A 27,774-nucleotide genomic window follows, 5' to 3' on the forward strand; every position below is an offset into this window, starting at 1 on the left:
TGAGACCAGTCACCCCCGGGCAGGACCCCCACCCTCAGGAATCCGGGGTCACCTAATTGTCACAAGTCCTAGTTTAGGCGCCCTGCGCCTTGTTTATGTCCCTATATAATATGATAATATAGTTATTATAACGATTATTCAGGGGGCCGTGGCGCCAAGAACGGCATAATTATTGAAGGTTCTGAGACCAGTCACCCCCGGGCAGGACCCCCACCCTCAGGAATCCGGGGTCACCTAATTGTCACAAGTCCTAGTTTAGGCGCCTTGCGCCTATTTACCGAGGGATATTTTCCCGTCGGGATCGAAAAACTAGTCGATAAGCATATTTAGAACGGAGTTAGTGCGTTGAAGTTAGTGCGTGCTAGCTTGACTTTGGTACGGCAGAGTGACGGTTCTAGCCGATTCTTTCGGTAGTCAGTCTTTACAGGCCGATTTAGTTTTTGTTTGACATACTGTATTGCATTTCTACATCGAGCCCATGCTAGCTTCTTTTTCTTATTCAGCGATTTTGCATGCTTTATGCTATACTCTGACATTTGTTTTATTCTATGCAGAACTTTCAGTGACTGAGACTGGGCACCAAGGGGAGCACCTAGGGAAGCAAGGGTTGTACACACCGCCATGTCTACCCCATTGTTACCTCGTAACAGACCCGAAAGAGCATGGGATTTTGCATTTCTACGGTAAGTTTTGTTTTTGGGAAGACTGATAGATATGGTTCGATGGACTGACTCGCACTTGTTTGTACAGTTGTGTTCAGTTTCATTTCATTCAAGGCAGAGATCGAGAGAACCATTCCGAGTAATGATTTAAGATTTAACCTTGTCTTTTTGATTTAACTTTAGGTCATCTGGTTCTAGATTATGTGCCCGTAGACCAACAGATTTGTGCCACCAGCTAGTTTTCTTACCACCCTTACAGAGAGTTACACTCCATCTGCAACCTTCACCGCACCCCCCACTGTAGCACTTGATGACCCTGTCTACAATTCTAGGTAGGCATTTTGAAATTTTGTTCAAGTCACCGTTATGTTTTTTAAACAATGCCTGAAAAATGCTGTGGCATCGTACTTTGATGTCATTGGCAAACATTTTCTGCAAATCAAACTTTTGAATTTTAGTGTGTGCAGGAAACATTTCTGGACTGAATTTGGCTTTAACACCTTGACGAAACAGACTTTGCCCCCTATGAATCCTATCGGCTAGTCGGCTAGTTTTCCACATGGGGGACAGAGTGTTTTGAAGGGCGGTTTCTAACCCCGCACAACTGGTGGCATCACCATCAGTGGTCACATATTAAACCAGTAGATCATGTTTAGCCAGTTTTTCCCCAATTTTGTATCCCGTCTCCCTCTCGGACAATGGTTCGGCAGGATTTTTATTTGCTGTACAACCGACATGCCCATTTGGGCAGCTAACATCATATCCCTCTCCTCGGAGCCATGCTCCAACCCAGCAAAGCTTATTGACTATATGATAGCTTATCACATGATGTTGGTCTGTCTCATCCTCACAGGCCACACCAATTACTTGTGAGGCTCCCTGGCCCATTTTATGCCTGCTAGTGATACCCCTTGATTGATAAAAGGCATCCATTTGAATATTGATTGAATGTGAGGATGGAAGACCTAACATTTCATTCTTTTTCTTAAGTTGTTTCAATTTTTCATTCATATCCTGTTCTGCAATTTCAACAATTTTCTCACCCACTTTATTACCTGATTTATACATTGCAGACCTTGCTGGGGATGGAATGCCGGTACATGCCAGAATAAGTCTGGCCTGGTCATTACCTAATGGGGTGTGGTAGAGACCTGTTTGTATACCTAGATTCATTTCTGCAGCTTTCCTGCCACAGTGATCAGATGGAACCTCATGATACAATTTATATGGCTTCGAAATAAAATTGCACCTCTTGCACCCGAATGTCCATGACCAGAGTAGTCCCCACTTAGTTTCGGATTTTATCTCAAAATCAGCAAAATGGCATTTACACCTGGCATGTGATACAATAACATACAGGTCGTTTATCATGTCAAGGGTCAGACCCTTGTCTACAACCCTCATTTCCCGGCTGTCGGGTCTGGTGACTCTTGAGTAAGGGTTGGGATCACTTGGGCGGGGGCGAAAAACCTTAACATTACTAAGACTTTTTTCAGCTCCTGACAAAGTGTACGACTTACCGTCAGGTGATACTTTAGTAATCAAGTTAAATTGATTAGCTGTTAACCGTGGTAACCAAACTGATTAAAATACCTCATGTTTAGAGTGGCCGTGACCCACTCTCCCCTTTCTAATATTGTTTCCACAGACAAACTTGTGCTTTTTTTCTCTCACCTCTCATTTTCAATGCATACACAGGTTCAAATTACCTTGTTATGATGACATCACATTTCAATATGGCTGCCTCAGCTGTCTATGACGTCATGACCTTGGGTTTTGGCGTAAAAATGTAGTTAGGTTTGACTGATAGGTTTACACATTGAAAGTTTAATAACTCCATTTCTAACATACCAAATTTCACATGTAGCACCTTTTTAGAAACGACATATCCTCTTCTTTCTTGCAAATCCTTATTCGAGGTGTTTGTGATGCAATTTTTCTTGATTTGAATAAAAATGTATCCAGAAATGAGAAAAATTGTGTACTTTTTTAACTTAATATACTGATTTTTTATGTAAATTAACAGTTTACTCTCAATGTTTTGATTTATATTCTTAAATCTAGTTCTAAGAAGCAATTTAAACTAAAAAATTATGGTATAACTTAATATTTTTGTGTGTATAAGTCAATCAAAAGACAAGTCTGAAAACAGCTATATTTACATGTAATGAGGGAGGGGTACATGTAAATTTTATAAGTCTCTAAAACTTTTACTATTTATCGGAATTTCACGAAACTTGGTAGTATGGATGTGAGTGATGTATAATAGATAATGATATGTTGAAAAACCATTAGATTGATAAATGGGTTTACATATTGGGTTTATCGTCAATTATTTTTAGAATCGATAGAACAAGAAAGTAGTGCCATTAGAATTAAAAGTTCCTTTATTAGCAGACTACATAAAAAATTATGAAGCTATGTATTATTATGAACATCATACTTGTAAGTGAGGATCATTTTTCTTGTCAGTATATTAAGCAAAATGACAGTGATTTAACCTGAAAGTGTATGGAATTATTTTGTGTTATGTGATGCTTCACTGATAGGCAGGAGTTTACTACTTTCACTTTCTTTTTCAGGGGTTGACGTAAACAGACAGATTTTGCGGGAAAACGAATCTGACATCAAACCACGGAACTCGGACCAAAGATGGACAACTTGTGTAGCTTCAGTTTGAGGGATCACTTGTTGCTGAACGAAAATTAGGGAGAATTCTGCGTGACATTTTGTTAACATTACCGGCTATGGAAAATGTATTAGTGGACTATACCCATATAGCATGTTTATTGAAAAAAGAACATTTTTCCAAGTTTTGATATGCTAGGTTTTGGTGTGTTATGTTATTAACTTGTCATGGAGTGATATTAAATTTTCTGAATGTTTTCTCTGCACAGTTGTGATGCTGATTATTATGGTGACCCATGGAATTATGTCAGGAAGCCCATTCGCCCCTGTATGTGCCCTGGGGGTCCCACCCAGCATGCTGACTCCTGTTCAGAGGATCCTAGACAGGAGGTCATTATCTGCAACTGTCTGCCAGGATATCAAGGTACAGATAAGTACTTCTTAAATAACACATGTGCAAAATAAGACAATACTATTGATATACATTTGACCAGCAGTTACCATGAATTTTTACAATGTAAATACTTTAGAAATATTTACCATATTATTGAAGGTCAGAGATATATGGCCAATAAAGGTCAAGGTCATTTGTTAATTTACACAAAAGTCCTATTGAAACACTGAAATTTAGATCTTATTTAGTAATTATCAAGTCAATTTAAAAGAAAGTAATGTATATTTGAATGACATATTCTATCATTACAAACCATTTATGTGGTCTGTGCCTGCTTTATTGTACGACCGAACTGTGATACATGTGCTGAAAACTACTTTGGGAATCCCTTGGTAGCCAACAGTACATGTGAACCCTGCCTTTGTAACAACAACATTGACCCCCATGTGGACGGTAGCTGTGACACATCCTCTGGGGAGTGCCTCAAGTGTCTGTTTAACACTGAAGGGTTCAGCTGTGAGAAGTGTAAGCCTGGATACTATGGGGACTCAACCACCCAGAGCTGTGTGGGTAAGGGAATTTGGAGGTTAATGGCCATAATTATGTTTTTTTTAATCTGTTTAAACTGAAACAATAGAAAAAAAATGTTTTTTCTCAGGTTGAAAGTCACTCAGTTTTAAGAGTTTTGCGGATGAACAATTTTAGGTTTCTTATCATTCAGACAATAACATAAATTTGTAATAAATATTATATAGATAAGTTTATTTTGAATTCTGGTTTAATTGGTTGAAGATCTGGTTAAATTGACTTTATTAATTTTTTCAGTGTAAAGAAGGACATTTCAAAAACAGATTTTGATCCATTATTTTTTTGAGCAGAGTGTGTATGTGACCCCTATGGTACAGACAGGTCAGCTGGGTCATGTGATAGAGAGACAGGGCAGTGCCCATGTCTCCCAAATGTGACCGGACTAAGGTGTGATGCCTGTCTTGCCGGCTACTGGAACATCACCAGTGGGGAGGGCTGCTCCGCCTGCGGGTGTGACCCTGAGGGGTCTCTTGGAATTACCTGTAATCAAGTAAGAATTGATTTTCTCCCAAACCCTCTATCAAAAAATAAGAAATAAATTAAGACCCAATATCTACTGTAGATTCCTTATTTTACACAAATACTTAATCCCGCAATAAGGCTGTCTTGCATCAAATTGTTAGAATCGCGAACGTAGAACTTTTCTCCTCATTTCTTATGGTTCTCAACTTTAAAATAATGGTGCGATATAAGAACCTGTGAAGAGTGCTTCTCAAGATTTTTAAACTGATATTACTTCTTGTGTATATTAGGAATCTACAGTATGTAAATGTGCTAAAAGCAGCCAAAAAAATAGATTTTATGATTTGTGTTTGAGTAAATTTTGAGACACTATATGCTATAACCTGCTTGGATTTCAGTTTGATGGCCAGTGTGACTGTCAGCAGGAGAGGGGTGGCAGGGACTGCAGTCAGTGTGAGGACCTGTACTGGGGCGACCCCAAAGTCCAGTGTACAGGTGAGAATGAAAATACGTTATCAAAGGGGAATTACCCTGATTTGATGGTTTTTTTAAATCTTAGTGGCTATTGGTAGAATGTGTCTATTTTTTAAGGTTATCCCTGGGGTACTTGAAAAATCTAGCTGTATTTCTGTTTTCAATACTGTTCTTGTAATACGTTAAACAATTAGAATTTGTGTACTTAAGTGTTATTCTGAGCCAATGTAAATTGTTCATGTTTTGCATTAATTGTTTTTTTTCATCTGTTTCCTCTTTTGTTTCTTCCTTCAGCCGGTGACTGTAATGGCCAGGGGTCAGCTGACATGCAGTGTGACCGCCGGACCGGACAGTGTGTGTGTCTGACTGGGATCAGTGGTTACAAGTGTGACCGCTGTGACAGAGGCACCACCGGGGAACTACCCAACTGTAAACCCTGTGGGGAGTGCTTTGATAACTGGGATTACTGAGTTATTAGGGATCTCAGAGGTATAGTCCCACCCCAAATCTTAAACATTCAATTCATCCTTTATATAATGTCAATTTATAAATTGATGAAAGAATGATCATTTGAAAAAAGGTTGGCTAATTTCTGTTTACAAAATTTTGATATATCAGCTTTTTCCAAACAAAGATCAAACCCAGTATTTGGTCAATGAGGCTCTGAAGGTCAAGGCTACAGGAGTAGAGAAGGCATTTGAGAAGGAGTTTGCTGAAATGGAGAACAACATCCAGGAAATCCGAGACATCATCCGCAATGCAAATGTGTCCTCTAATGACATCAGAGACATTGAGATGAATCTCAAACAACTCAGGTCAGTATTACCGGTACTCACTGGTAATACATAAAGCATAAAAATCAAAATTATATGTGTACTGTTAGTGTTAGTTTGTCATAAGTATTTACAAGACGAATTTTGAAATTGATTCAGATCTTCAGATGTAAGATGTTTGATTTTTTATTTGGTTGACAGGGAATCTCTGAATATCAGCTACACAGATTTAGAGAGGACAAAGGAGGAAATAGATGTAAGATCCAATAGTATCAGACAGGGCAACAATGACATCAGAGCCTTACAGATGGGTGTTGACAAACTCAAACAGAAAATAGAGAACCTGAAGAGAAATGCCACCAATGTCCAGGCCCAGGATGTGGAGGGTAAGGTCTTGACAAGGAGAGGGCAGGGGTAGATTTACTTTTTTAATATATAGTTGAATAGAATCTTTACTGAATTTGCAACTGTATTGAAAAGTTAAATTAAACATCTCCCCTTTTCATTGAAAGCTACTATAGCTATTATAAATTATTATACCTCTGTGAATATTTTCTGTTTCAAATTACAACGACTAAACATGCTACATGTAACCATGAAAAAGTAAATAGGTATATACTATCTGTCCAAATTTTTGGCCTATTTTTTAAAGAAAAATGGCTCAATCAGTTATTATTATTCTGTTGTTTACATCAAGTTCATTGTCATGGTCTTTACTAAGTGATAAAGATAAACCTGATAAAAAATTATAATTGTGTTTTTCAGGTGCATTCAACTTGACAAAGAAGACCCAGGAAGTATCAATGGCAGCTCAGAGAAAAGTGGATGCAACTGACATAATCTTAGAGCAGTCAGAGACAACGAGAAAAGAAGTGAATGCAATGGTGGAAAGTCAGCACCAGGAGTTTGATAGAAAAGTTGCTGAGAACAGTAAAAATCTGAAGGAAGTCACGGATCAGATTAATGGCCTCGGAGACAAAATAACCGACATCAATGAAATGGTAAGATCCTTTTTGACAAAACATATGCATATGACCGAAGTCAATTGGGCAATTCAAAATGTTATCAGAATACAGAAACTGTCCTAAAAATATGTCAAGACCCTTACTGAAGGTCATATTGACAACTTCAAGGTCAGGAAAAATGAAGTATTTAAAAAAAAAGAAGAAGTCAGGTTGTAGGGGAAGCAGGTTGGTTGTATCATTTATGAGCTCCTTCTCAGTACCTGTACATATAAAGATCAATTGAAAACTACAGACCTTGAAGTTGAAATAAATTTGCTATGCAGTGACTAATGACTACCTATTTCTTTTAATGTACTGGACACCAAGCTTAGCTAAAGTCTTACTTTGATACAGGTGTGTGACAAGCGTGGAGAGCCCTGCCACTCTGTGTGTGGAGGAGGTGGATGTGGAGTGTGTGGTGGAGAACAGAGCTGTGGAGACGGAGCTGTAAAAAAAGCAGAGAACGCCCTGGACCTGGCCCGCCAGGCAGAGAAACTGCTGAAGATCAAGGAGAGGAATGCAACAGAACTCTTACAGAAGGTTAGTAAGACAGAAAAAGAGAGAAATAGCATTACACATGGAGAAAAGAGAGAGATGATCTTATACATGCAGAAAAAGAGTAAATATCAGTTTAAGAATTGTTTTGTTTGTAAATAAATGATTATCTGTATGATACACACTGTTTATCTTATTTTGGTTGTATGTCATTAAACAGCTACATAACTCTCAGAGAGGGGCAGAGATGGGCAAAGACGAGGCTCAGATGGCTTACAATGAGGCACTCAAAGCCAAGAACCAGACCGAGTACGTGCGCACAGCCCTCCAGGATCTGTTTGTCAGGATCTCGGGATTCCTGTCAGCAGATGGTGCCACCCCTAACGATATCAAATCTGTGAGTCAACACTGACAACATCTGTTGTTTTCAGCAAGATTTAGTTTTTTATGGTTTTTAAAATTACCGGTATATATAGTTATATATATATATATATATATATATATATATATATATATATATATATATATATATATATATATATATATATGTGTGTGTTTTTGAAAAAAATTTACATAAGTTGTTAAAGAATTTAAAGGAATTAAGATTCTTCCTTTATTATGTGCACTGTATGTGTTTCCATTGCTTGAAAAATAACAAGACTTAGTGTCTTTTATTTCACTGATTTCATCAAGTGTGTCTTTCCATGTTTACCTGAGTTAAGCTTGATATATATGAACCCCACCAATTAGCTTTTTCTTTCTTAACCAAAAATTAAAATAGTCTACAACACATAAAGGAGTAATTATATGAAAAAAATAATTTTGATAATTTCCTGCTACAGATTGCAGAGGAAGTGCTGGCTATGAGCATATCCCTGACACCCGATCAGATTTTAGATCTTGCCCAGAAGATAAACATCACCATACAGGGCCTTAAGAACATTGATGACATTCTGGCTGAGACAAGCAGTGATCTCGCCCGAGCCAAAGGACTCAAAGAGCGAGCAGAAACAGCAGAGTGAGTTGTCTATTTTTAATAGCGTGTGATATTCTTATATATTGGTCTATATAATCTGTTAAAAGAAGAGGCTGTTGGAAATGGAATGTTATGTGTATGAACTAGCTTATGATTGATGGGAAGAAATAAAATTTTCTAGTACTATAATTTCTATACCTACAATGTATACCTATTTTGATCACTTTGTAAGGGCGGATGCCAAGTCCATTCTAGAGAAGGCAGAGGATGTACAGGCCAACCTGAAAGGGGCTACTGATGCCCAACAAGCTGCCCAAGTGGCCATTGCACAGGCCGATAGAGACATCGGAGACGCAGAACAGGATCTCACTCAGGTAATCCCTATGGGTTATTTACTCATTTTACATTCATTTTTATTCTGCATATAAATTCGTTTCTTTAACATTGTTTTCTTAATACTGACATTTTGTACATTTATAATTTCTCCTTTAACAAGATTTATGTAGTATCCCAGACTGAAAAAAAAATGTTTTCATCTAGAGAAAAATTACCTGAGAGGAGCTTGAAGATGCTTTTTAAAAAGATAGAATAGGAATGTAAATATAAGCAAACATGTATTGGTGTTTCAGATTGAGTCCGAGACAGATGCAGCCACTGACAAATCCAACCAGTCCCTGACATCACTGGGCTACCTGAGGGCCAGGCTACAGGAGCTTAAGGAGAAGTACATTGAGAACGAACAGAGAGTGGACAATGCTGAGATTGCGGCCCAGGAGGCCAACAAACTGGCCCTGAGGGCAGAAGAGGTCAGTACCTGTATTGAATTAGGAACTACCCTCTTGATGCAGACATTTTTTGTAATTTAAAATGTAAATAGTTTAGAAACACACCATTTTTCTTCTTTTTTTTTAAGGCGGCAAACCAACTTCAAAATAAATATACCACCACAGCTCAGGATCTCAATTCGAGATACAATCTCACAACTCAGGCTCAATCTCGTGCTGAGACTCTCAAGAGGAGAGCTGATAAATTGGCCACCGATACCACAGCTAAGCTGAAAAAGTTGAAAGGTAAACGTATTGTAGTCACAATTAAGCAAATAGTTCCATTAATGATCACTGAATATAAGGATGATTTTTCGCAATTTACCTTTGCATTGAGAGGACAAATTTTAAATTAAAAAAAACTTGTGTATACTTATGAAATTTATTTTATTGTGTTACAGATATGCAGGAAAACTTCAATGCAAATGAGAAGAGATTGAATAAGCTTTCCACTGACATTGATGAACTCAATCGACGAATGGCAGAGTATTTACAAGCCATCAACGACAAAGCTACAAATTATTACAACTGTAAAACATAAGAACAAAATCCTGTTACTCAGTGATTTGATGACTTAGCATAGAGTGAATAAGGACAGCTAGCATTGTATGGGACCACTCGGTGTGCCAGTAGTTAGACAGTGGTCAGACAATTCACATGTTATTTCAAGGTGATTTCTACTGGAGAAAGTATTATACATGTGTGGTCAGCATTATCTGTTGTAGTCGTAGCCTGTGATACCATCTATGTATTCTATTGTATGCTCCAAATGATCTTGGAGAGAAACTGTGGTAGGAATTGAAGGAATTACTATGTACAGTAGTTTACATTGTTCATTGTTTATGATGGACATCTTCTCTCCTTTTCCTCTCAATATCATGTGTAAATGTACATTTATTATACATTATGTATTGGCCCTTTTCATACAGCTGATGTTGTCAAGTATATGACAATGGCTACTTTCACTTTGATGACCTTTGCCCTCTATTAGGTTCAAATTGATCACATGACCAAAACCAGGCATGAATGATGATGAACCAGTGAATGTGAATATGCAAGATGTTTTATATGTTAACTGTATATTATTAGCTTTATATACGTGTATTTCACAGTTCTTTATGAACGTTTGATCCACTTTATGTACATGGTTTTTTATGAATGTACTTTTGAATAGCAGGTGATTGGGCTGTAGTTTTTCACCTTGCAGCAAGAGCCTCTTTCTTATGTTATATGCATGCGTGTGTTCCTTTTGTAAAATAATCATTATATGTGAAGTCATTTATACACATTATTTATTGGTGACACTCAGTGTGTTTCTGCCATGTTGTGTAATAAGTCTCTTGTTTCCTCACATATAATGCTCATTTATAATAACCTTTGTGATGTTGCACTGCTGAAGATCAAAATTGTCAAATTATACATTGGAGTCAAGTTGAGTGGTCTTTTCTATTTCATTTTCAATATCTTTAACCAAATTGAATGTCACGCATTATCTGGACAAAATTTCTATTTTAGTGTAATTTAATCTCTGTTCTAAATTCACCCCCCCCCCCTTGAAAAAAAATCTGGATATTAAAACTAAAGGCTCGTCTGGGAGCTATAAGATATTTACCTCCACCCCTTTTTCTGAAACATGGGCAGACTTTTTGCAAAAACCAAGAAAATTGGATTTTTAAAAACTTTTACTGGTGATAAGATATGGTTTGATAAAGGAGTAAGTGGCAAGTTAATGTAGGGCATAAAACATTAAGGTTTGGTTTCCATGGATACATTGACCAGGGTCAATTGATCTGATATACCTATATATTGCATCGTAATATAATGATTTCTATTGATTCACATCTTTTGCTTTATTTTATTAACCATCAACCAAAATGAATTCGATTTACTGTAAATTACTCATGTATTTCTTTTCACACTGTAGCATACACAATTTTATCAAATATTGCTTGTCACAATATTAGCTTCTATATGCTTTCTAACATATTTTTTCAATGTATACAAAAGGATATTAGAAGTTGTAGATGTTCATGTATGTTTCATATGGTGCTATAATTGTAGAAAATACAAAACTTGCAAATCCTGATACTTCTTTTTACCAAGCAACCATGTATATAGGAAATTATTTACTGGGCCCATTGTACAAGGTTGTTAAAAAAGTTACTCTCGAGGTTGAATGCAAATTATTTTTGATTTTTATACTATTGGGGTAATAATCAGTACAAATATAGGTAAAATATCATTTCTCTTTGACTTCACAAACTTCTGAGATTTCATATAAGTATTAGTGCACCAGCAATTAGAATTCTGATGGAAAGAGTCTCCCGGAGATTCAAGCTGCCTCTCTTTACATAAAACTCATTCTTTCACCAATTTCAAGCAGAGTTAGCATATGCCCCCACCCTAGCTATTTTTGTGTCTATAAGTCCATCTTTCCATCTTTCCATCAATGCTTCTCTGGATATTGTTGTTCCATGTTAACAGATTACAACTATTGAAATGACGATCATTAGGTAACTGATCATATTTATTTAGAATAACGTTGTTAACATGAATTTTTAGAAAGGCAGAAATGATTTTGTATTGTGAAAAGAATGAATTTAAACAATATTACAAGTATGAATAAAATTTGTATATCAAAGATATCCAGATTGTATAACACATTTTGTTTTATTTACAAAACAAATGATTGTACATTTTTGTTCTGCAAATGATGATGTCCATTTTGTATACTACTGAAGCTTAGTTGAAATCAAAAGACATGGTAATTATACCCCACAGTAGTAAAACCCCAGTACTTACAGAATTTGTCTAAACACCCCCTCCTCTTTTTCTATAGAAATATGATACAATGTCATGTATTTAATTTACTTATCTCATCGTTCAAAGACAGATTTGTTCAAATGAGAATTTTACCTCAAAATAAATTCACATTTTTCTATAAGTGTTTACTTTTTATTGTCATCTCATGTTGCATGCATTGGTTAATAGTGGAATAAGTTTAAAAACAATTATTAGCTTTTGTTAAGGTTGAAGTAAGCAGTTTCTAATTGCTAAAAATAAATGTTCTTTATACATGTATCAGTTTACATATTTATTCGTCAATTCTCCAGCAATGAACAATAATCCATGAATTGATATTACAGAACAGCACACAGGGTTATACATGAGTCATTTTATGTATTATAATAAGTACTGTACCTGCAAATATCATTTATTGTGCACTAACATGATGTTATAGTAACATAAACACACAGTACCTAAAGGATGTATAGATATGTAATGTTCACTGTAGATACTTGTACACTCTCACTGTGTTGGTATAACGTTGTCCCACCCAGAGATTGTTCTCATCATCCACACACACACTACAGGGATACTTTACCTCTTGTTGTTTTGTGAGTAGTAGAGACAAGAACTGACCGTCCTGATCCAGAAGATGAACTGTGAAACTGATACCATCACACACCAGAATGTGACCGAGTACATCAGTACATATTCCATTTGGATTAAACCGTGACCCCTGACCTGTGTAGGAGAACCTGTGTTGTCCTGATTTATCCACCACCACTACAGCATTTTTTCTCCAGTCTGATACACAGACATCACCATTGATGTTTTCTGTGATGTAGCGTGGTAGACCACTATATAGTTTTTGTCTTTTCTTGTCTCTCTGTATGTTCTGTATTTCTGTCCCTGTCTTGTTGTACCTGGTGACTTTAGCCTCTCTATCTGTATCCATCCCCACCAGTATGTCCCCTTTGATGTGGGAGGAGTGTATACTGAGTGGTCTCCAGTCTCCTGTTTTTATGAATTCAGTGATTGTATTATCCGGTGTTATCCTATTGATGACTTTGTTGCGTTTGCTTGTATAGATCAGATCCCCGTCCTTTGTAATTGTGTGGTAGCCTTCAGATCCACCACTGGTTTGTATCTCCTGTAGCTGATTCCCCTGTAGATCTGTTTGGACAAGGTTACCAATTATATCACTGACCCAGAATCTGCCTGATTTACCCAGTGATATATGATATACATCTGTAACACCTGGTACTGTGTACTCCCTGACCTTGGTGACAGAGGAAGACAGAGACAGTGTTTGTTTCATGTTAGATTTCTCTCTGTCTTGTTTCCTCTGTTTCCCTGTAGGTTTCAACTGTGGAGAGGCAGTCTCCATGGGTTTTATTTTGCTGTTCTCTGGTTTAGTGTTAGGAACAGTTATTCTACCCAGTAGTTTGGCAACATCTTCCTTGCTGTATTGACCAGCAGTAAATATGGGTGGGACTGGTTTGGATGTCTCTGGTATGGGTCTAATGATCAAGTTTTCTGATTTGAGAGCAAATGTTAATTGTTCTATGTTTGAAGGAGATAGGTAACCATAAAAAGTTTGGACTAAATCATTGAGAGTGTTGATGTAATCATCTATTTCTTGATTTTGGTCGTATAATGTTTGTAATAATGACTGTTCTACTTTGTCGACTTGTTCTATTTTATCTGATGTGACTGTGTCTACCAGCTTTTTCACAGACTCAGCTTCAGCTTTCATGGATGTTCTTATACCCTCCATGGTCTTCTTGACTTCTGTGACATCTCCAGCAATTTCTCTTTTCAGATCATGAGAAGTAGGCTCAAAATAGCTTCGAATGTTGGCAATTTCTTTGTTATAAATCGAAACCTTTTCGGCAAAGACCATTTCTAGGTTGGTAAACCAATGGCTGCGGTGTTCTTTGGTGCCTGTGCATTTAGAACAAATGGGAATTTGGCATTCCCCACAGAGAAGATCTATTTCTTTTGTGGGGTGGATCTTGCATTTCACTACAGGAAGTTGACGTTTGCGTAACTTATAAGGGACAACTTCATGATTCTTGGTTTTCTTATTCTTCTGATGTTCATCTCTGCATTGTTCACACAATGGTTGGTGACAGTCATTGCAGTAAAACTGACAGTTCTTCTTACAGTCTTCAGTGCCACACACTAAATAATGCTTGGCGTCAGGTGGTATTTGGGACTCAGATAATGCCATCTGAAATGAGAGAAGTATTAGTTGAGGAAAAGGTGGCATTTGATTTTGCTATCAAAATTAAAAATTATGGAGAAGTCATTAAATTAACCCCCCCCCCCCACACACACACAAAACAATATATATACAAACATAAGTGCAATCATATAACATGCATAGGCATTTCTTATCATTCCATGCACCATATTCAGGCTATTTATCTCTAGTGTTTAACGAAAATTAAATAAACTAAATTTGACAAAGTACATGCGCAGATCCAGCCATTTTTGGAGGGTCAGAGATAATTGTTTGTTTGGTGATGGGGAAGTACATGTATTTAAAATAAATTTAATATTTTCAAGGGGGGGGGGGGGTGTTCCGATCCCAAACTGCCCCCTCCCACACCTACGTGTACATCTGTGCATGGTAGCCTCCCGTTAATGACAAGTCAAATATGGACTATTCAATATACATATATAAAAACTTCCATCATTTCTTTTTGATATAGACCTAAAAGAAATTTGAATTAAACAAAATTTATTGGCAAGTTTAAAGGAAAATTAAAGACCCTCCCTTTTCCGTGACAACTTAATTACTACTGCTCCGCGTTGGGAAAATCCGTATGATGGGGGTGTATACTACATGTTTGTTGAAAAATGGCCACAACTTTCGTTTTATATAATGATAACTTGCATATAAAATCGTCCATTGTTGATTGACTTAATGTTAATAATCTGGTAATCTTGAAGAAAATCACTATCTCACTATTATGTTAGGGAATATGTCACCTTTTTGCCATCATTAGATATAGATACAATTATTTTAACTCACCATCAACGTGACCTTAAAATTAGTTCAGCCATTATCGCTTGGAAGACACCTGAGATAATACGAGACTTGTGCATTTTACTTCCTGGTTGTAAATATAGGTAGTTCAGCAGACCGAGTCCTCGCAATCGATTGCCAAAACTAGGGGGAATTTAGGCGAGCGCGCTTGCGAGCACCTGCTCTATTGAACACGTCTAAAGTTTAATTCTTCTGACCTCTACCTTGAATAAACAAAGTTTATTAATTTGCATCAGGCACGAAGCATCGGGGTGAGGGGGGTTACCCTATCTACTTTTTCCCCATAAAACATTCTTTACATAAATAGAAAACGTACAGTTTTAAAGGACCCCCCCCCCCACACACACACACACACACGCACGTTTTTAGATGATGAAAATTCGTCAGGTATGAACAACTTGACGTACAGATTACTTTGTTTCTGTCCAGTTAACGTTTATATCCTATCTCAATGATTAACGTGATCTGATATTTTCCGTTCTGCTTTTCGTTCCGCGTTTTAGCACTATACTATCAATATGAGTATCAGAAATCTGTATAAATACTTTATAAAGCAGTGTTGATATTTGTTGACCAAGTGTAAATATTATGCAAGTTTAAACAATCTAAATCAACATATACACTGCTTTATATAGAATGAATCAAAGTGTGCATGTCATGCATGCACAAATTCAACAACAATTTCCGCGGGGGGGGGGGGGGGGGGGGGGGGGGTTGGTGGAATGTCCGATGTCTTTGTCTGCTATTATAGATGTGTAGATTTGAAAGATTTTAATTTTTCAGTGGGGTAGGGAGTCCACGACCTTCCTCACTAGATCCGTGCATGTTGTGTATAAGCAAGTGATTATCCATAATAAAAGGGATCGCTATATTGTAAAAATGTATAATTATATAACCTTATACAATCTCTACATGTATATATTTTTATTGAAATGTAAATGTGATAGTGTGAACCATTTTTGAGCCCCAGAACCAGAACATTTTTTTCAGGAGGTTTTTAAGTTCTAACCTCGTTGAATTATTTTTTACATAGCGAAAAAAGGGTCGTTTTTTGAACCGAGATAGTCAATTCATCTTATGATTTTTACCAAGCATTTCAAATGTTTAAACTTGTTTTGTCTTGCTTTGGTATGATAAGTTTAATCAGTAACAGCCATTGAATAGGATTGATATAACTTTAGCTCAAGAATTCTTTATTGATACGTTTTCGACAAAATGTATATTGACACATTAATTAATTTCTCGGTCATTTGCAACTTTTATTGAATTAGCTGTAGTTCTGTTTATCCTAGACAAACCTGGAATTCATGAATCAGTTTTAGAATTCATACTCCACAAACTGTTCATAGCTAAAACATGTTAATTATGAGAGAGAGAGAGAGAGAGAGAGAGAGAGAGAGAGTTTCATTCAATCTTATCGAAGTAACATTTAAAAGTATCATTAATAAGTCAATAAATATTTATTGAGAGTGAAACATTATTGTACAATACATTACACGTTGCATGAGAAAAGTGACTTATTTCGGGTTCGGACTTTCATTAAATTAAATTAGGTGGCGCGAAAACATCAACTTGTTCGTGTTTGTTTTGATGTCTGGAATACAAATAAAAATGTCTACACGGAAAAGACAAGGACAATTTGACTGTTGATCTTCAAGTCGAATCCATCGCCATTGTACGGTTTGTAATCATTGTCTGCCGTAGTGAGAACTTGAAATTATTAGTCCCATTTATATCAAAGGGTTGTAGAGGAGAAGAGTGGATCGTAAACCCCTGTCAAGCGAAGATGCATTTATGTTAGCATGTTCAGCTATTTTATCATACAGTTTTCATAATTGTGTATTCTTTTCAGCATGTATACAAAAGAACACTTTAGTGCAGTGATAGTTTTCAACTTTAAACTGTTCTGTAAACAATGCATGTAAAGATTACAATTTAATTGATTCATGACCACACAGTTACTTTTGAAATTCAGAATGAAGTACAAAGAAGGTCAGTTATGGTAAAGAAGTTAATCGAATGGCGGTCTTATTAAAAAGCACCCAGGAGCGCCCAGGGTTATAAAAAAGCACCCGGGAGCGCCCGAGAAGCAATTATGGGCGCCCGGGATCCTAGATTCTTTTAAGATTGGTCGTAAAAACTCTCTTTTTTATTGTTAATATGTATGCATACACTAGAATAAAAATTCGGGGAACTTTAATAATGCAGCAAACAAGAAAGACAACTCTAAATTGTAAAATAGCGTGTCATAATCTAATTATTCACCTGACAGGTAGCGGTTTCACATCTGAGTCCGTTAGTTACCTGTGGTGCGGAATAGCAGGGTACAGGATAAAGAAATACACAAAGCTGTCATATAACGTCCCCTCTCCACTGTCTCATATACTCATAAGTAGAATGTCACGATATTTCAAACATTACCTGTTAATTCCTTGTTATATAGTTATAAAATTGTCAAATCTATCCCCATTGGGGATTTGAATTTTATTCAAATTATGGCTCTTAACGAGGCGGCCTCCACGTGGCAAGAGCTGGGCAACGGTATCTAAATTAAAATCTTGTTTTAAAAAATGTTAACAGATACTAGCAAACAACCTCATCCCTAGAAAGAATAATCTTACTGTGACCAGGCTCCGTAGGACATCTGTCATTTTAACGATAGAACATTCTATCTACCTCATCCCTAGATAAAAATAGTTTGTAACGTTTTTTATGAATGTAAAATTTCCATAAGACATTGGGGTATTTCTGCTAGCCGTGTATATTTTTATACTGGAATTATCGTTCTTCTTCTGCTCACTTGGTTATTTAATTGAGCAAATGTGAAATAATCCTAATTTCATAACAGATTTGTATTAAACTAACATAAATAATCTCCCGGGCGCCTATTTTTGCTCCTCGGGCGCTATTTTATTATCCCGGGCGATCTCGGTCGCTTTTTAGTGAGACCCAAATGGTAAATAAATCAAACTTATCCATGCCTCAGCTAGTGCACAGAAGGTGGTGGAAATGCAGTTACCCAAACAATGGAAATATATTTGTGTATATTTTTGATAATTAACATTCTTGTGAAAAAACTGTTGATAAATAGCTTTATTAAGCTATTCTGATCATGAATAGCTTTTTCAAGCTATATAGCTAAATCAGGAGATTGCGCTAGACCTAATAAAGGTATCAAAATATACAGATGTATTTTTACAGATTGCCAATCAGATTGAATTGAGCAGAATTTGACGTGCTACAAATTTTTATTTCATTCACGGGGCACATGAATTTGACAGTAGTAATAGTGTGTAATATAAGGCTCAGTACTTCCTCCTACTAGCACTATATAGCTAGTGGGTTAACCATTTAGCTTATTTGGCAGAGTGTTGGTTTTTAATCTGAAAGGTCCTGGGTTCGAGCCTAGTTGTGGTCCATCCTCCTCTTCTATCACACAGTATTAGACTTCAAGATTTTTGTTAGGTAATTGTACTTGAAACTACGGTCACTTTACAAAAATAGCTGGTTAAAGAATGGAATTCTTTTTTTTTTTTGAAATTTATTCAAATCTACAGTCATTTTGGGTCACATAATATTATTTTGTTAAAAACCGGTTGATTAATTTTGACATAGAAAGGCAAGTGACTAGCTACCGAGGCTGAACAGTTACATGTATTTATACTGTAACAGAAGAATTAATACATTCTTGTGTTTCAATGAAACATTTTATTTTAGAAACAAGACTTGTACATGTATCAAAATACTTGCATCATATAAAGGTTGAAAAAAAAAATTAATCGCAGGATCTAATTTCTGTTAATCTTGCAGCAAAAAACTGGTAAAAGTGGATTTGAGTCTGGAGTCTGATGACTATTTTGGTAATTTGGATTACTGTATGAATTTACAGGTAGCAATTTAGAATTTTTAGGAGGTTCTAAACCCCCTGATCTCCTTTAGATTTACTCTTGGATGGCTTTTTTAATATTACATTTAACACAAATTAATTTTCAAATGATATGATTTCAAAGATAATTTTGAAAATTTTAAGTATGTAGCTATAGTTTGATGGATGTGTTTTCAAACCTTTGTACTTTTAATTTTCCTTCCCTAGAAATGACCATATTGTTAATCGTAAGTTTTTTTTTACTTTCTTTAACTAAGATGTTGTAATTACAATGTCTTACATCATTTATACACATACAGTATCTTATTGATGTATATCAGGGATTTTCCACACCATGTTTTTTTCCACAAATAAATAAGAACCTAGAACGGTATATAAAATTTTGTTGAATTAGATTTTTTGAAGCGATTTTGCTTCGTTATAAATGTAATTCGTTATAACTGTCAAGTTCATAACATATGAACACCGGGAATGAAAATCACTTCGCTGTAAGTGTCAATTCATTATATGCGTGTTCGCTTGAGCGTGGTTTACTGTAAATGATTCCGAATTGCATGTTAAACATTTGAAGTAATTGAGGAAAACACATATAAATTGTAAATCTTAACTTAAAGCTAAAATTTCAGACAATGAAATAATTCACAGGATTTCTATAATGTAAATTAATTACCGATAATTTTTTTAGAGATTCAAACAATCATAGATTGAATTAGGAACTACCCTCTTGATGCAGACATTTTTTGTAATTTTAAATGTAAATGGTTTAGAAACACACCATTTCTAAGGCGTCGAGCTAATGCTCGGCAGCCTTCTAGCGATCGTCTGGATTGGCAATCGTCCAAAAATTCATGCACTGCACCGCCTTTTTAATGCGCATAAAAAATAAGTTCTTTGAAGTATTAAACGTATTACAAAATTTGTATTCCTTTTATTCAACTAAATCGTGTACAAAAAAAACCAACTTTGCCTCCCTGGTTATTGACAACTCATTGCATTAGTATAAATTTGCTTAATCAAGAAATGGCGGATGAATACAATAAGGTGCAATGTAAACATTCACTAAAATATTATTTAAGTTTATCGTTTACATTTTGATTGGAGACTGTGCCCGATAGAAATAAAATTTGATATGTAAATGTATTTGTTATCGGGCATGGTCTCCAAAATAATTGTAAGAGATAAACTTATCTAGAGATTTTGTTGCAATTAATAAACACGATAATGCAGTTGGTTTGGTCGAGCATTTTAGATAGCACGTGTTGTGGATTTGTTTGTAAACAACCATAGCATAGGTAATCTTGTTTCAAACGGGAATTGAAATAAATAAATGTATGTTTTATTATTATAATTAGGGACACACTGTTAATGTATTCAAATTATGAGCCTGTGAAATGTGCAAAGACGTTTTAAAGCAGAAAGAAAATAATATTTTTTTTTTTAACTTTGAAAGTTCTTCGATTTTTGTAACCATGATAAGTTATTGTATTATAAACTAATCACTACCTATTTTATAACGAAATATACTGATTATTGTTTTTGATATAGCACAAAACGTAATTTTTTTCCTTTTTTATTCTAATATTATTTGATAAACGACTATATATATTAGTACAGAAATTCAAATTATTGATATAATTCTATATAAAAGAAAATGTCAGCTCGACGCCTTTGTGGCCGTTCCGGCCTTTGATTCTTTTTTTTTAAGGCGGCAAACCAACTTTAAAATAAATATACCACCACAGCTCAGGATCTCAATTCGAGATACAATCTCACAACTCAGGCTCAATCTCGTGCTGAGACTCTCAAGAGGAGAGCTGATAAATTGGCCACCGATACCACAGCTAAGCCGAAAAAGTTGAAAGGTAAGCGTATTGTAGTCACAATTAAGCAAATAGTTCCATTAATAATCACTGAATATAACGATGATTTTTTGCAATTTAACTTTGCATTGAGAGGACAAATTTTAAATTTAAAAAAAACTTGTGTATACTTATCAAATTTTCTTTATTGTGTTACAGATATGCAGGAAAACTTCAATGCAAATGAGAAGAGATTGAATAAGCTTTCCACTGACATTGATGAACTCAATCGACGAATGGCAGAGTATTTACAAGCCATCAACGACAAAGCTACAAATTATTACAACTGTAAAACATAAGAACAAAATCCTGTTACTCAGTGATTTGATGACTTAGCATGGAGTGTATAAGGACAGCTAGCATTGTATGGGACCACTCGGTGTGCCAGTAGTTAGACAGTGGTCAGACAATTCACATGGTATTTCAAGGTGATTTCTACTGGAGAAAGTATTATACATGTGTGGTCAGCATTATCTGTTGTAGTCGTAGCCTGTGATACCATCTATGTATTCTATTGTATGCTCCAAATGATCTTGGAGAGAAACTATGGTAGGAATTGAAGGAATTACTATGTACAGTAGTTTACATTGTTCATTGTTTATGATGGATATCTTCTCTCCTTTTCCTCTCAATATCATGTGTAAATGTACATTTATTATACATTATGTATTGGCCCTTTTCATACAGCTGATGTTGTCAAGTATATGACAATGGCTACTTTCACTTTGATGACCTTTGCCCTCTATTAGGTTCAAATTGATCACATGACCAAAACCAAGCATGAATGATGGTGAACCAGTGAATGTGAATATGCAAGATTTTTTTATTTGTTAACAGTATATTATTAGCTTTATATACGTGTATTTCACAGTTCTTTATGAAAGTTGGATCCACTTTATGTACATGATTTTTTATGAATGTACTTTTGAATAGTAGGTGATTGGGCTGTAGTTTTTCACCTTGCAGCAAGAGCCCCTTTCTTATGTTATATGCATGCGTGTGTTCCTTTTGTAAAATAATCATTATATGTGAAGTCATACACATTATTTTTTGGTGACATTCAGTGTGTTTCTGCCATGTTGTATAATAAGTCTCTTGTTTCCTCACATATAATGCTCATTTATAATAACCTCTGTGATGTTGCACTGCTGAAGATCAAATTTGTCAAATTATACATTGGAGTCAAGTTGTTTGGTCTTTTCTATTTCATTTTCATTCATCTTTAACCAAATTGAATGTCACGAATTATGTGGACATAATTTCTATTTTAGTGTAATTTTATCTCTGTTCTAAATTCACCCCCCCCCCCCCCCCCCCCGTTGAAAAAAAAATCTGGATATTAGAACTAAAGGTTGGTCTGGGAGCTATAAGATATTTACCTTCGACCCCTTTTTCAGAAACATGGGCAGACTTTATGCAAAAACCAAGAAAATTGGCTTTTTTAAACTTTAACTGGTGATAAGATATGGTTTGATAAAGGAGTAAGTGGCAAGTTAAAATTGGGCATAATACATTAAGGTTTGGTTTCCATGGATACATTGACCAGGGTCAATTGATCTGATATACCTATATATTGCATCATAATGCTGTATAATGATTTCTATTGATTCACATCCTTTGCTTTATTTTATTAACCATCAACCAAAATGAATTGGATATAAATCATTTCTTTTCACACTGAAGCATTTACAGATTAATCAAGTATTGCATGTCACAATATTAACTTCTATATGGTTACTTACATATTTTCCCAAATGTATACGAAAAGGATATTAGAAGTTGTAGATGTTCATGTATGTTTCATATGGTGCTATAATTGTAGAAAATACAAAACTTGCAAATCCTGATATTTCTTTTCACCAAGCAACTATGTATATAGGAAATTATCTCTTGGGCCCATTGTACAAGGTTGTTAAAAAAGTTACTCTCAAGGTTGAATGCAAATTATTTTTGATTTTTATAGTATTGGGGTAATAATCAGTACAAAAACATAGGTAAAATATCATTTCTCTTTGACTTCACAAACGTCAGAGATTAGTGCACCAGCAATTAGAACTCTGATGGAAAGAGTCCCCCGGAGATTCAAGCTGCCTCTCTTTACATAAAACTCCTCCTTTCACCAATTTCAAGCAGAGATAGAATATACCACCACCCTAGCTATTTTTTGTGTTTATCTACCATCTTTCCATCAATGATTTTCTGGATATTGATGTTCCATGTTAACAGATTACAACTATTGAAATGACGATCATTAGGTAACTGATTATATCTATACTCCGATTTAATTAGAATAAGGTTGTTAACATGAATTTTTAGAAAGGTGGAAATGATTTTGTTTTCTGAAAAGATTGCATTTTTTAAACAATATTACAAGTAAGAATAAAACTTGTATATCAAAGATATCCAGATTGTGTTATACATTTGTTTTATTTCAAAAACTAATTGTAAATTCTTGTTCTGCAAAAGATGCATGATGTTCATCATGTATACTACTAGAGCTTAGTTGAAATCAACAGATATGGTAAATATACCCCCACAGTAGTAAAACCCCAGTACTTACAGAATTTGTGTAAACACCCCCCCCCCCTTTTCTATAGAAATATGATACAATGTCATGTATTTAGTTTACTTATCTCATCGTTTAAAGACAGATTTGTTCAAATGAGAATTTTACCTCAAAATAAATTCACATTTATCTACAAGTGTTTTTTTTTTATTTTCATCTCATGTTGCGTGCATTGGTTAATAATGGAATACGTTTAAAAACGATTATTAGCTTTTGTTAAGATTGAATAAAGCGGATTCTAAATGCTAAAAATAAATATTCTTTAAACATATATCAGTTTATATATTTATTCATCAATTCTCGAACAATAAACACTAATCCATGAATCGATATTAGAGAATAACAAACAGGGTTATACATGAGTTATTGTATGTAATATAATAAGTACTGTACATGTAAATATCAGTTATTGTACACGAACATGATGTTATAGTAACATAAACACAGAGTACCTAAATGATGTATGGATATATAATGATCACTGTAGATACTTGTACACTTTCACTGTGTTGGTGAGTTGTCCCACCCAGAGATTGTTCTCATCATCCACACATACACTAAGGGGAAGCTCTACCCCTTGTTGTGATGTGAGTAGTAGAGACAAGAACTGACCGTCCTGATCCAGAAGATGGACTGTTAAACTATCACACACCAGGATGTGACCGAGTACATCAGTACATATTCCAAAGGGATTAAACCCTGACCTCTGACCTGTGTAGAGGAACCTGTGTTGTCCTGATTTATCCACCACCACTACAGCATGTTTGTTATTGTCTGATACACAGACATCACCATTGATGTTTTCTGTGATGTAGTGTGGGTAACTATACAGTCTCTGTCCTTTGTTGTCTCTCTGTATGTTCTGTATTTCTGTCCCTGTCTTGTTGTACCTGGTGACTTTACCCTCATCTTCTGTAAACATCCCCACCAGTAGGTCCCCGTTGATGTGGGAGGAGTGTATACTGAGTGGTTCCCAGTCTTCTGTTTTAATGAATTCAGTGATTGTAGTATCTGGTGTTATCCTATTGATAACTTTGTTGTGTTTGTCTGAATAGATCAGATCCCCGTCCTGTGTGACTGTGTGGTAGCCTTGATCTCCACCACTGGTTTGTATCTTCTGTAGCTGTTTCCCCCGTAGATCTGTTTGGACAAGGTTACCAAAATCACCACCGACCCAGATTCTGCCTGATTTACCCAAAGATATATGAAATACACAATCAACACCTGGTATTGTGTACTGCCTGACCTTGGTGACAGAAGAAGACAGAGACAGTGTTTGTTTCACGTCAGATTTCTCTCTGCCTTGTTTCCTCTGTTTCCCTGTAGGTTTCAACTGTGTAGAGGCAGTCTTCATAGGCTTTATTTTTCTATTCTCTGGTTTAGTGTTAGGAACAGTTATTCTACCCAGTAGTTTGGCGACATCTTCCTTGCTGTATTGACCAGCAGTAAATACGGGTGGAACTGGTTTGGATGTCTCTGGTATGGGTCGAATGATCAAGTTTTCTGATTTGAGGGCAAATGTTAATTGTTCTATGTTTGAAGGAGATAGGTAACCATAAAATGTTTTGAATAAATCATTGAGAGAGTTGATGTAATCATCGATTTTTTGGTTTTGGCCATTTAATGTTTGTAATAATGACTGTTCTATTTTGTCGACTTCTTTTATTTTATCTGATGTGACTGCGTCTACCAGTTTTTTCACAGACTCAGCTTCAGCTTTCATGGATGTTCTTATACCCTCCATGATCTTCTTTATTTCTGTGACATCTCCTGCAATTTCTTTTTTCAGATCTTGAGAAGTAGGCTCAAAATAGCTTCGAATGTTGGCAATTTCTTTGTTATAAATCAAAACCTTTTCGGCAAAGACTATTTCTAGGTTGGTAAACCAATGGCCGCGGTGTTCTTTGGTGCCTGTGCATTTAGAACAAACGGGAATCTGGCATTCCCCACAGAGAAGATCTATTTCTTTTGTGGGGTGGATCTTGCATTTCACTACAGGAAGTTGACGTTTACGTAACTTGTAAGGGACTACTTCATGGTTCTTGGTTTTCTTATTCTTCTGATGTCCATCTCTGCATTGTTCACACATTGGTTGGTGACAGTCATTGCAGTAAAACTGACAGTTCCTCTCACAGTCTTCAGTGCCACACACTAAATAATGCTGGGCGTCAGGTGGTATTTGGGATTCAGATAATGCCATCTGAAATGAGAAAAGTAATAGTTAAAGAAAGCTGTGATATTTATTTTGCTATCAAAAATTATGAAGAAGTCTTGCCTACCTCTCCCCCAACCCACCACCAATATACACAAGCACAAAAAATGCAAACATAATTGCAATCTTTCTATGACATAGAACATACAGAGTCATTTTTACATCTAAATTGGTCACAATTTTAATTTGTTCATTCTTTATTATTACTACAATCCTTTTTAGCTATTTTTCTCTGGTGTAACCGTGTTTAACATCATTTTAATAATTTACATTTAATAAGGTACATTGTACATGATCATGCGCAGATCCAGATTTTCTTCCTGTGGGTCAGAGAGATACATGTAATTGTGTGTTTGATGATGAGGTAGTATTAATAAATTTGATTAGTTTCATGTAATCTTGAACTTTTCAGAGAGGGGGGGGGGGTTCTATTCTAACGCCACACCCCTTGATCCGCGCATTGTAGCTTCCATTTACAATTCAAAATAAAACAGCCATTATCGTATTTCGTTGTGACCCAGGTAATTTTGGTTTAAAGTGTAAAATTTCATTAGAATACAATCTATCTGTAAACAAACATATTGGTGAATGTATACATATGCCAATTAAGGTACAAACAAAATGGCCACAACTTTCGGTTTGGTAACAAGAACTTGCATATGAAATCGTTCATTATTGATCGACTTTATAATCTGGAATCTTGAACAAAAAATCACAAACTCATTATTACCTTAGGAAGTATGTCACTTATTTGCCATCACCACATATAGATACAAGTATTCTAACTTACCATCAGTGTGACCTTTTAAATCAGTCCACCCAGTGGTGTGGAGGACACCTGAGAGATTACGAGACCTAACTGTGTAATTAAGGTCTTCCGTTTCCAACGGAAGACCTTATAGTTTTCGTACTGTTTCTTCTTCTTATTATTTTTTTCCACGAATTTTGTGCACGCGATTTCTCGAAAACTATTCGGCCGATTTCGACCATTTTTTCACAGATGATTGCCAGTGGTCATAATTCTAAACGTTTTTTGAAATTTTGAAATTGTCACTTCCGGTTCCGATTTACGGCCGATTTTGCAAATTTTTACGACCAATTTTGTGCAGACATAAACTCAAAGACTATCAGAGATATGAATATGAAATTTTCAGGATAGGTAGACCATAGATTGAAGTTGTGCACAATGCAGTTTTTTTACGCCAGTGGCGCAACGGTTAGGAGCTCGCCTGGGCTCGAAAAATGGATACGGATTTTGAATCAAAATTTTCATACCTTTTTATCTGTATCTTTTTATCAGTTGATATTTTCTTAAGACATATATAATAAAAGTGGTAGAGAAATTAAAGTTCTTTCCAACAAAACCAAGAAATAGGGGCTGGCCCCTTAAATTAGGGGCCAAGACATTCTTAAACTCTATTACAAATAACTTAAATACGATAAAGATTTTGTACTGCATTATAGAAGCAAAGTTGTTGATCGTAACAATATCTATCAGGTAAAATCATTGCCACGCCCATTTATTACGTAATTAGGGATTTTGAGGGGCCAAAGTACCTAAACTTTGACGCAATATATCTAGAAAAGGAGACATATTTTGTTAAGCATTATAGAAGACAAAATATCTGTATTGATGATTCTAATCGATTTCATTAATCAAAACACAAATGTCTGTCCCCGTTAAGGATCTAGAGGGCTGGCCCCTAAAATATTCAATCAGTTGTATCTCAAAAATGATCAACAATTTTAGATGGGTGTAAGAACAAAAAATGTTAGCATTATCTAAAAAGGAGGGGTTGAGAGAAAATTCTGAAATTTCATTGATATTTTAATCGTATCGTTTAAAAATTGAACGGAAGACCTACTCGTTACTCGTAACGAGATCGTGTCTAGTTTACTTTCTGGTTGTAATATACGTAAAGATAAGGTTTAAATAACTAGAAATATTATCGTTGCAACCTTTACCTAGAACAAAGTTCATTTGCAGAAGGCACGCGTAGCATCGGGGTGTAAAGGGGGACAGGGTATTATTCATATAGAAAAATTAATTTTGAAGTACCCCCCCCCCCCTGATTTAAATGCTGACAAAAAAAATCATAGGAAATATTGAAATTAAGGTAGTCCTATAC

The 27,774-nt window shown here is 35.6% G+C and overlaps 3 protein-coding genes and 1 long non-coding RNA gene across 4 annotated transcripts; 2 read left to right on the plus strand and 2 right to left on the minus strand.

Annotated features, from left to right (window-relative positions):
* Positions 1–4,562: 4,562 nt before the first annotated feature.
* LOC136274817 (laminin subunit beta-1-like) lies at positions 4,563–11,164 on the plus strand. Its single transcript, XM_066082495.1, has 12 exons — positions 4,563–4,762; positions 5,503–5,697; positions 5,843–6,023; positions 6,183–6,367; positions 6,747–6,982; positions 7,340–7,525; positions 7,701–7,877; positions 8,323–8,498; positions 8,689–8,830; positions 9,086–9,262; positions 9,370–9,526; positions 9,682–11,164. The coding sequence occupies exons 3-12, from the start codon at positions 5,926–5,928 to the stop codon at positions 9,819–9,821; spliced, it is 1,674 nt and encodes a 557-aa protein (XP_065938567.1). The 5' UTR covers positions 4,563–4,762; positions 5,503–5,697; positions 5,843–5,925; the 3' UTR covers positions 9,822–11,164.
* A 541-nt stretch (positions 11,165–11,705) lies between these two features.
* Positions 11,706–15,193, minus strand: LOC105345545 (E3 ubiquitin-protein ligase TRIM71). The gene is made up of 2 exons (XM_066082494.1): positions 15,108–15,193; positions 11,706–14,300 (listed from the first exon to the last, which is right to left on the minus strand). The coding sequence occupies exons 1-2, from the start codon at positions 15,108–15,110 to the stop codon at positions 12,567–12,569; spliced, it is 1,737 nt and encodes a 578-aa protein (XP_065938566.1). The 5' UTR covers positions 15,111–15,193; the 3' UTR covers positions 11,706–12,566.
* Positions 15,194–19,679: 4,486 nt separating this feature from the next.
* Positions 19,680–22,041, plus strand: LOC136274819 (uncharacterized). Its single transcript, XR_010713233.1, has 2 exons — positions 19,680–20,870; positions 21,027–22,041. It is a non-coding gene; the product is annotated as an uncharacterized lncRNA (long non-coding RNA).
* A 1,665-nt stretch (positions 22,042–23,706) lies between these two features.
* Positions 23,707–26,571, minus strand: LOC117686619 (tripartite motif-containing protein 3-like). The gene is made up of 2 exons (XM_034461950.2): positions 26,436–26,571; positions 23,707–25,633 (listed from the first exon to the last, which is right to left on the minus strand). The coding sequence occupies exons 1-2, from the start codon at positions 26,436–26,438 to the stop codon at positions 23,912–23,914; spliced, it is 1,725 nt and encodes a 574-aa protein (XP_034317841.2). The 5' UTR covers positions 26,439–26,571; the 3' UTR covers positions 23,707–23,911.
* Positions 26,572–27,774: the final 1,203 nt, after the last annotated feature.

Source organism: Magallana gigas, chromosome 4, assembly GCF_963853765.1.
Source record: "Magallana gigas chromosome 4, xbMagGiga1.1, whole genome shotgun sequence".
NCBI classification, from domain to species: Eukaryota; Metazoa; Mollusca; class Bivalvia; order Ostreida; family Ostreidae; genus Magallana; species Magallana gigas.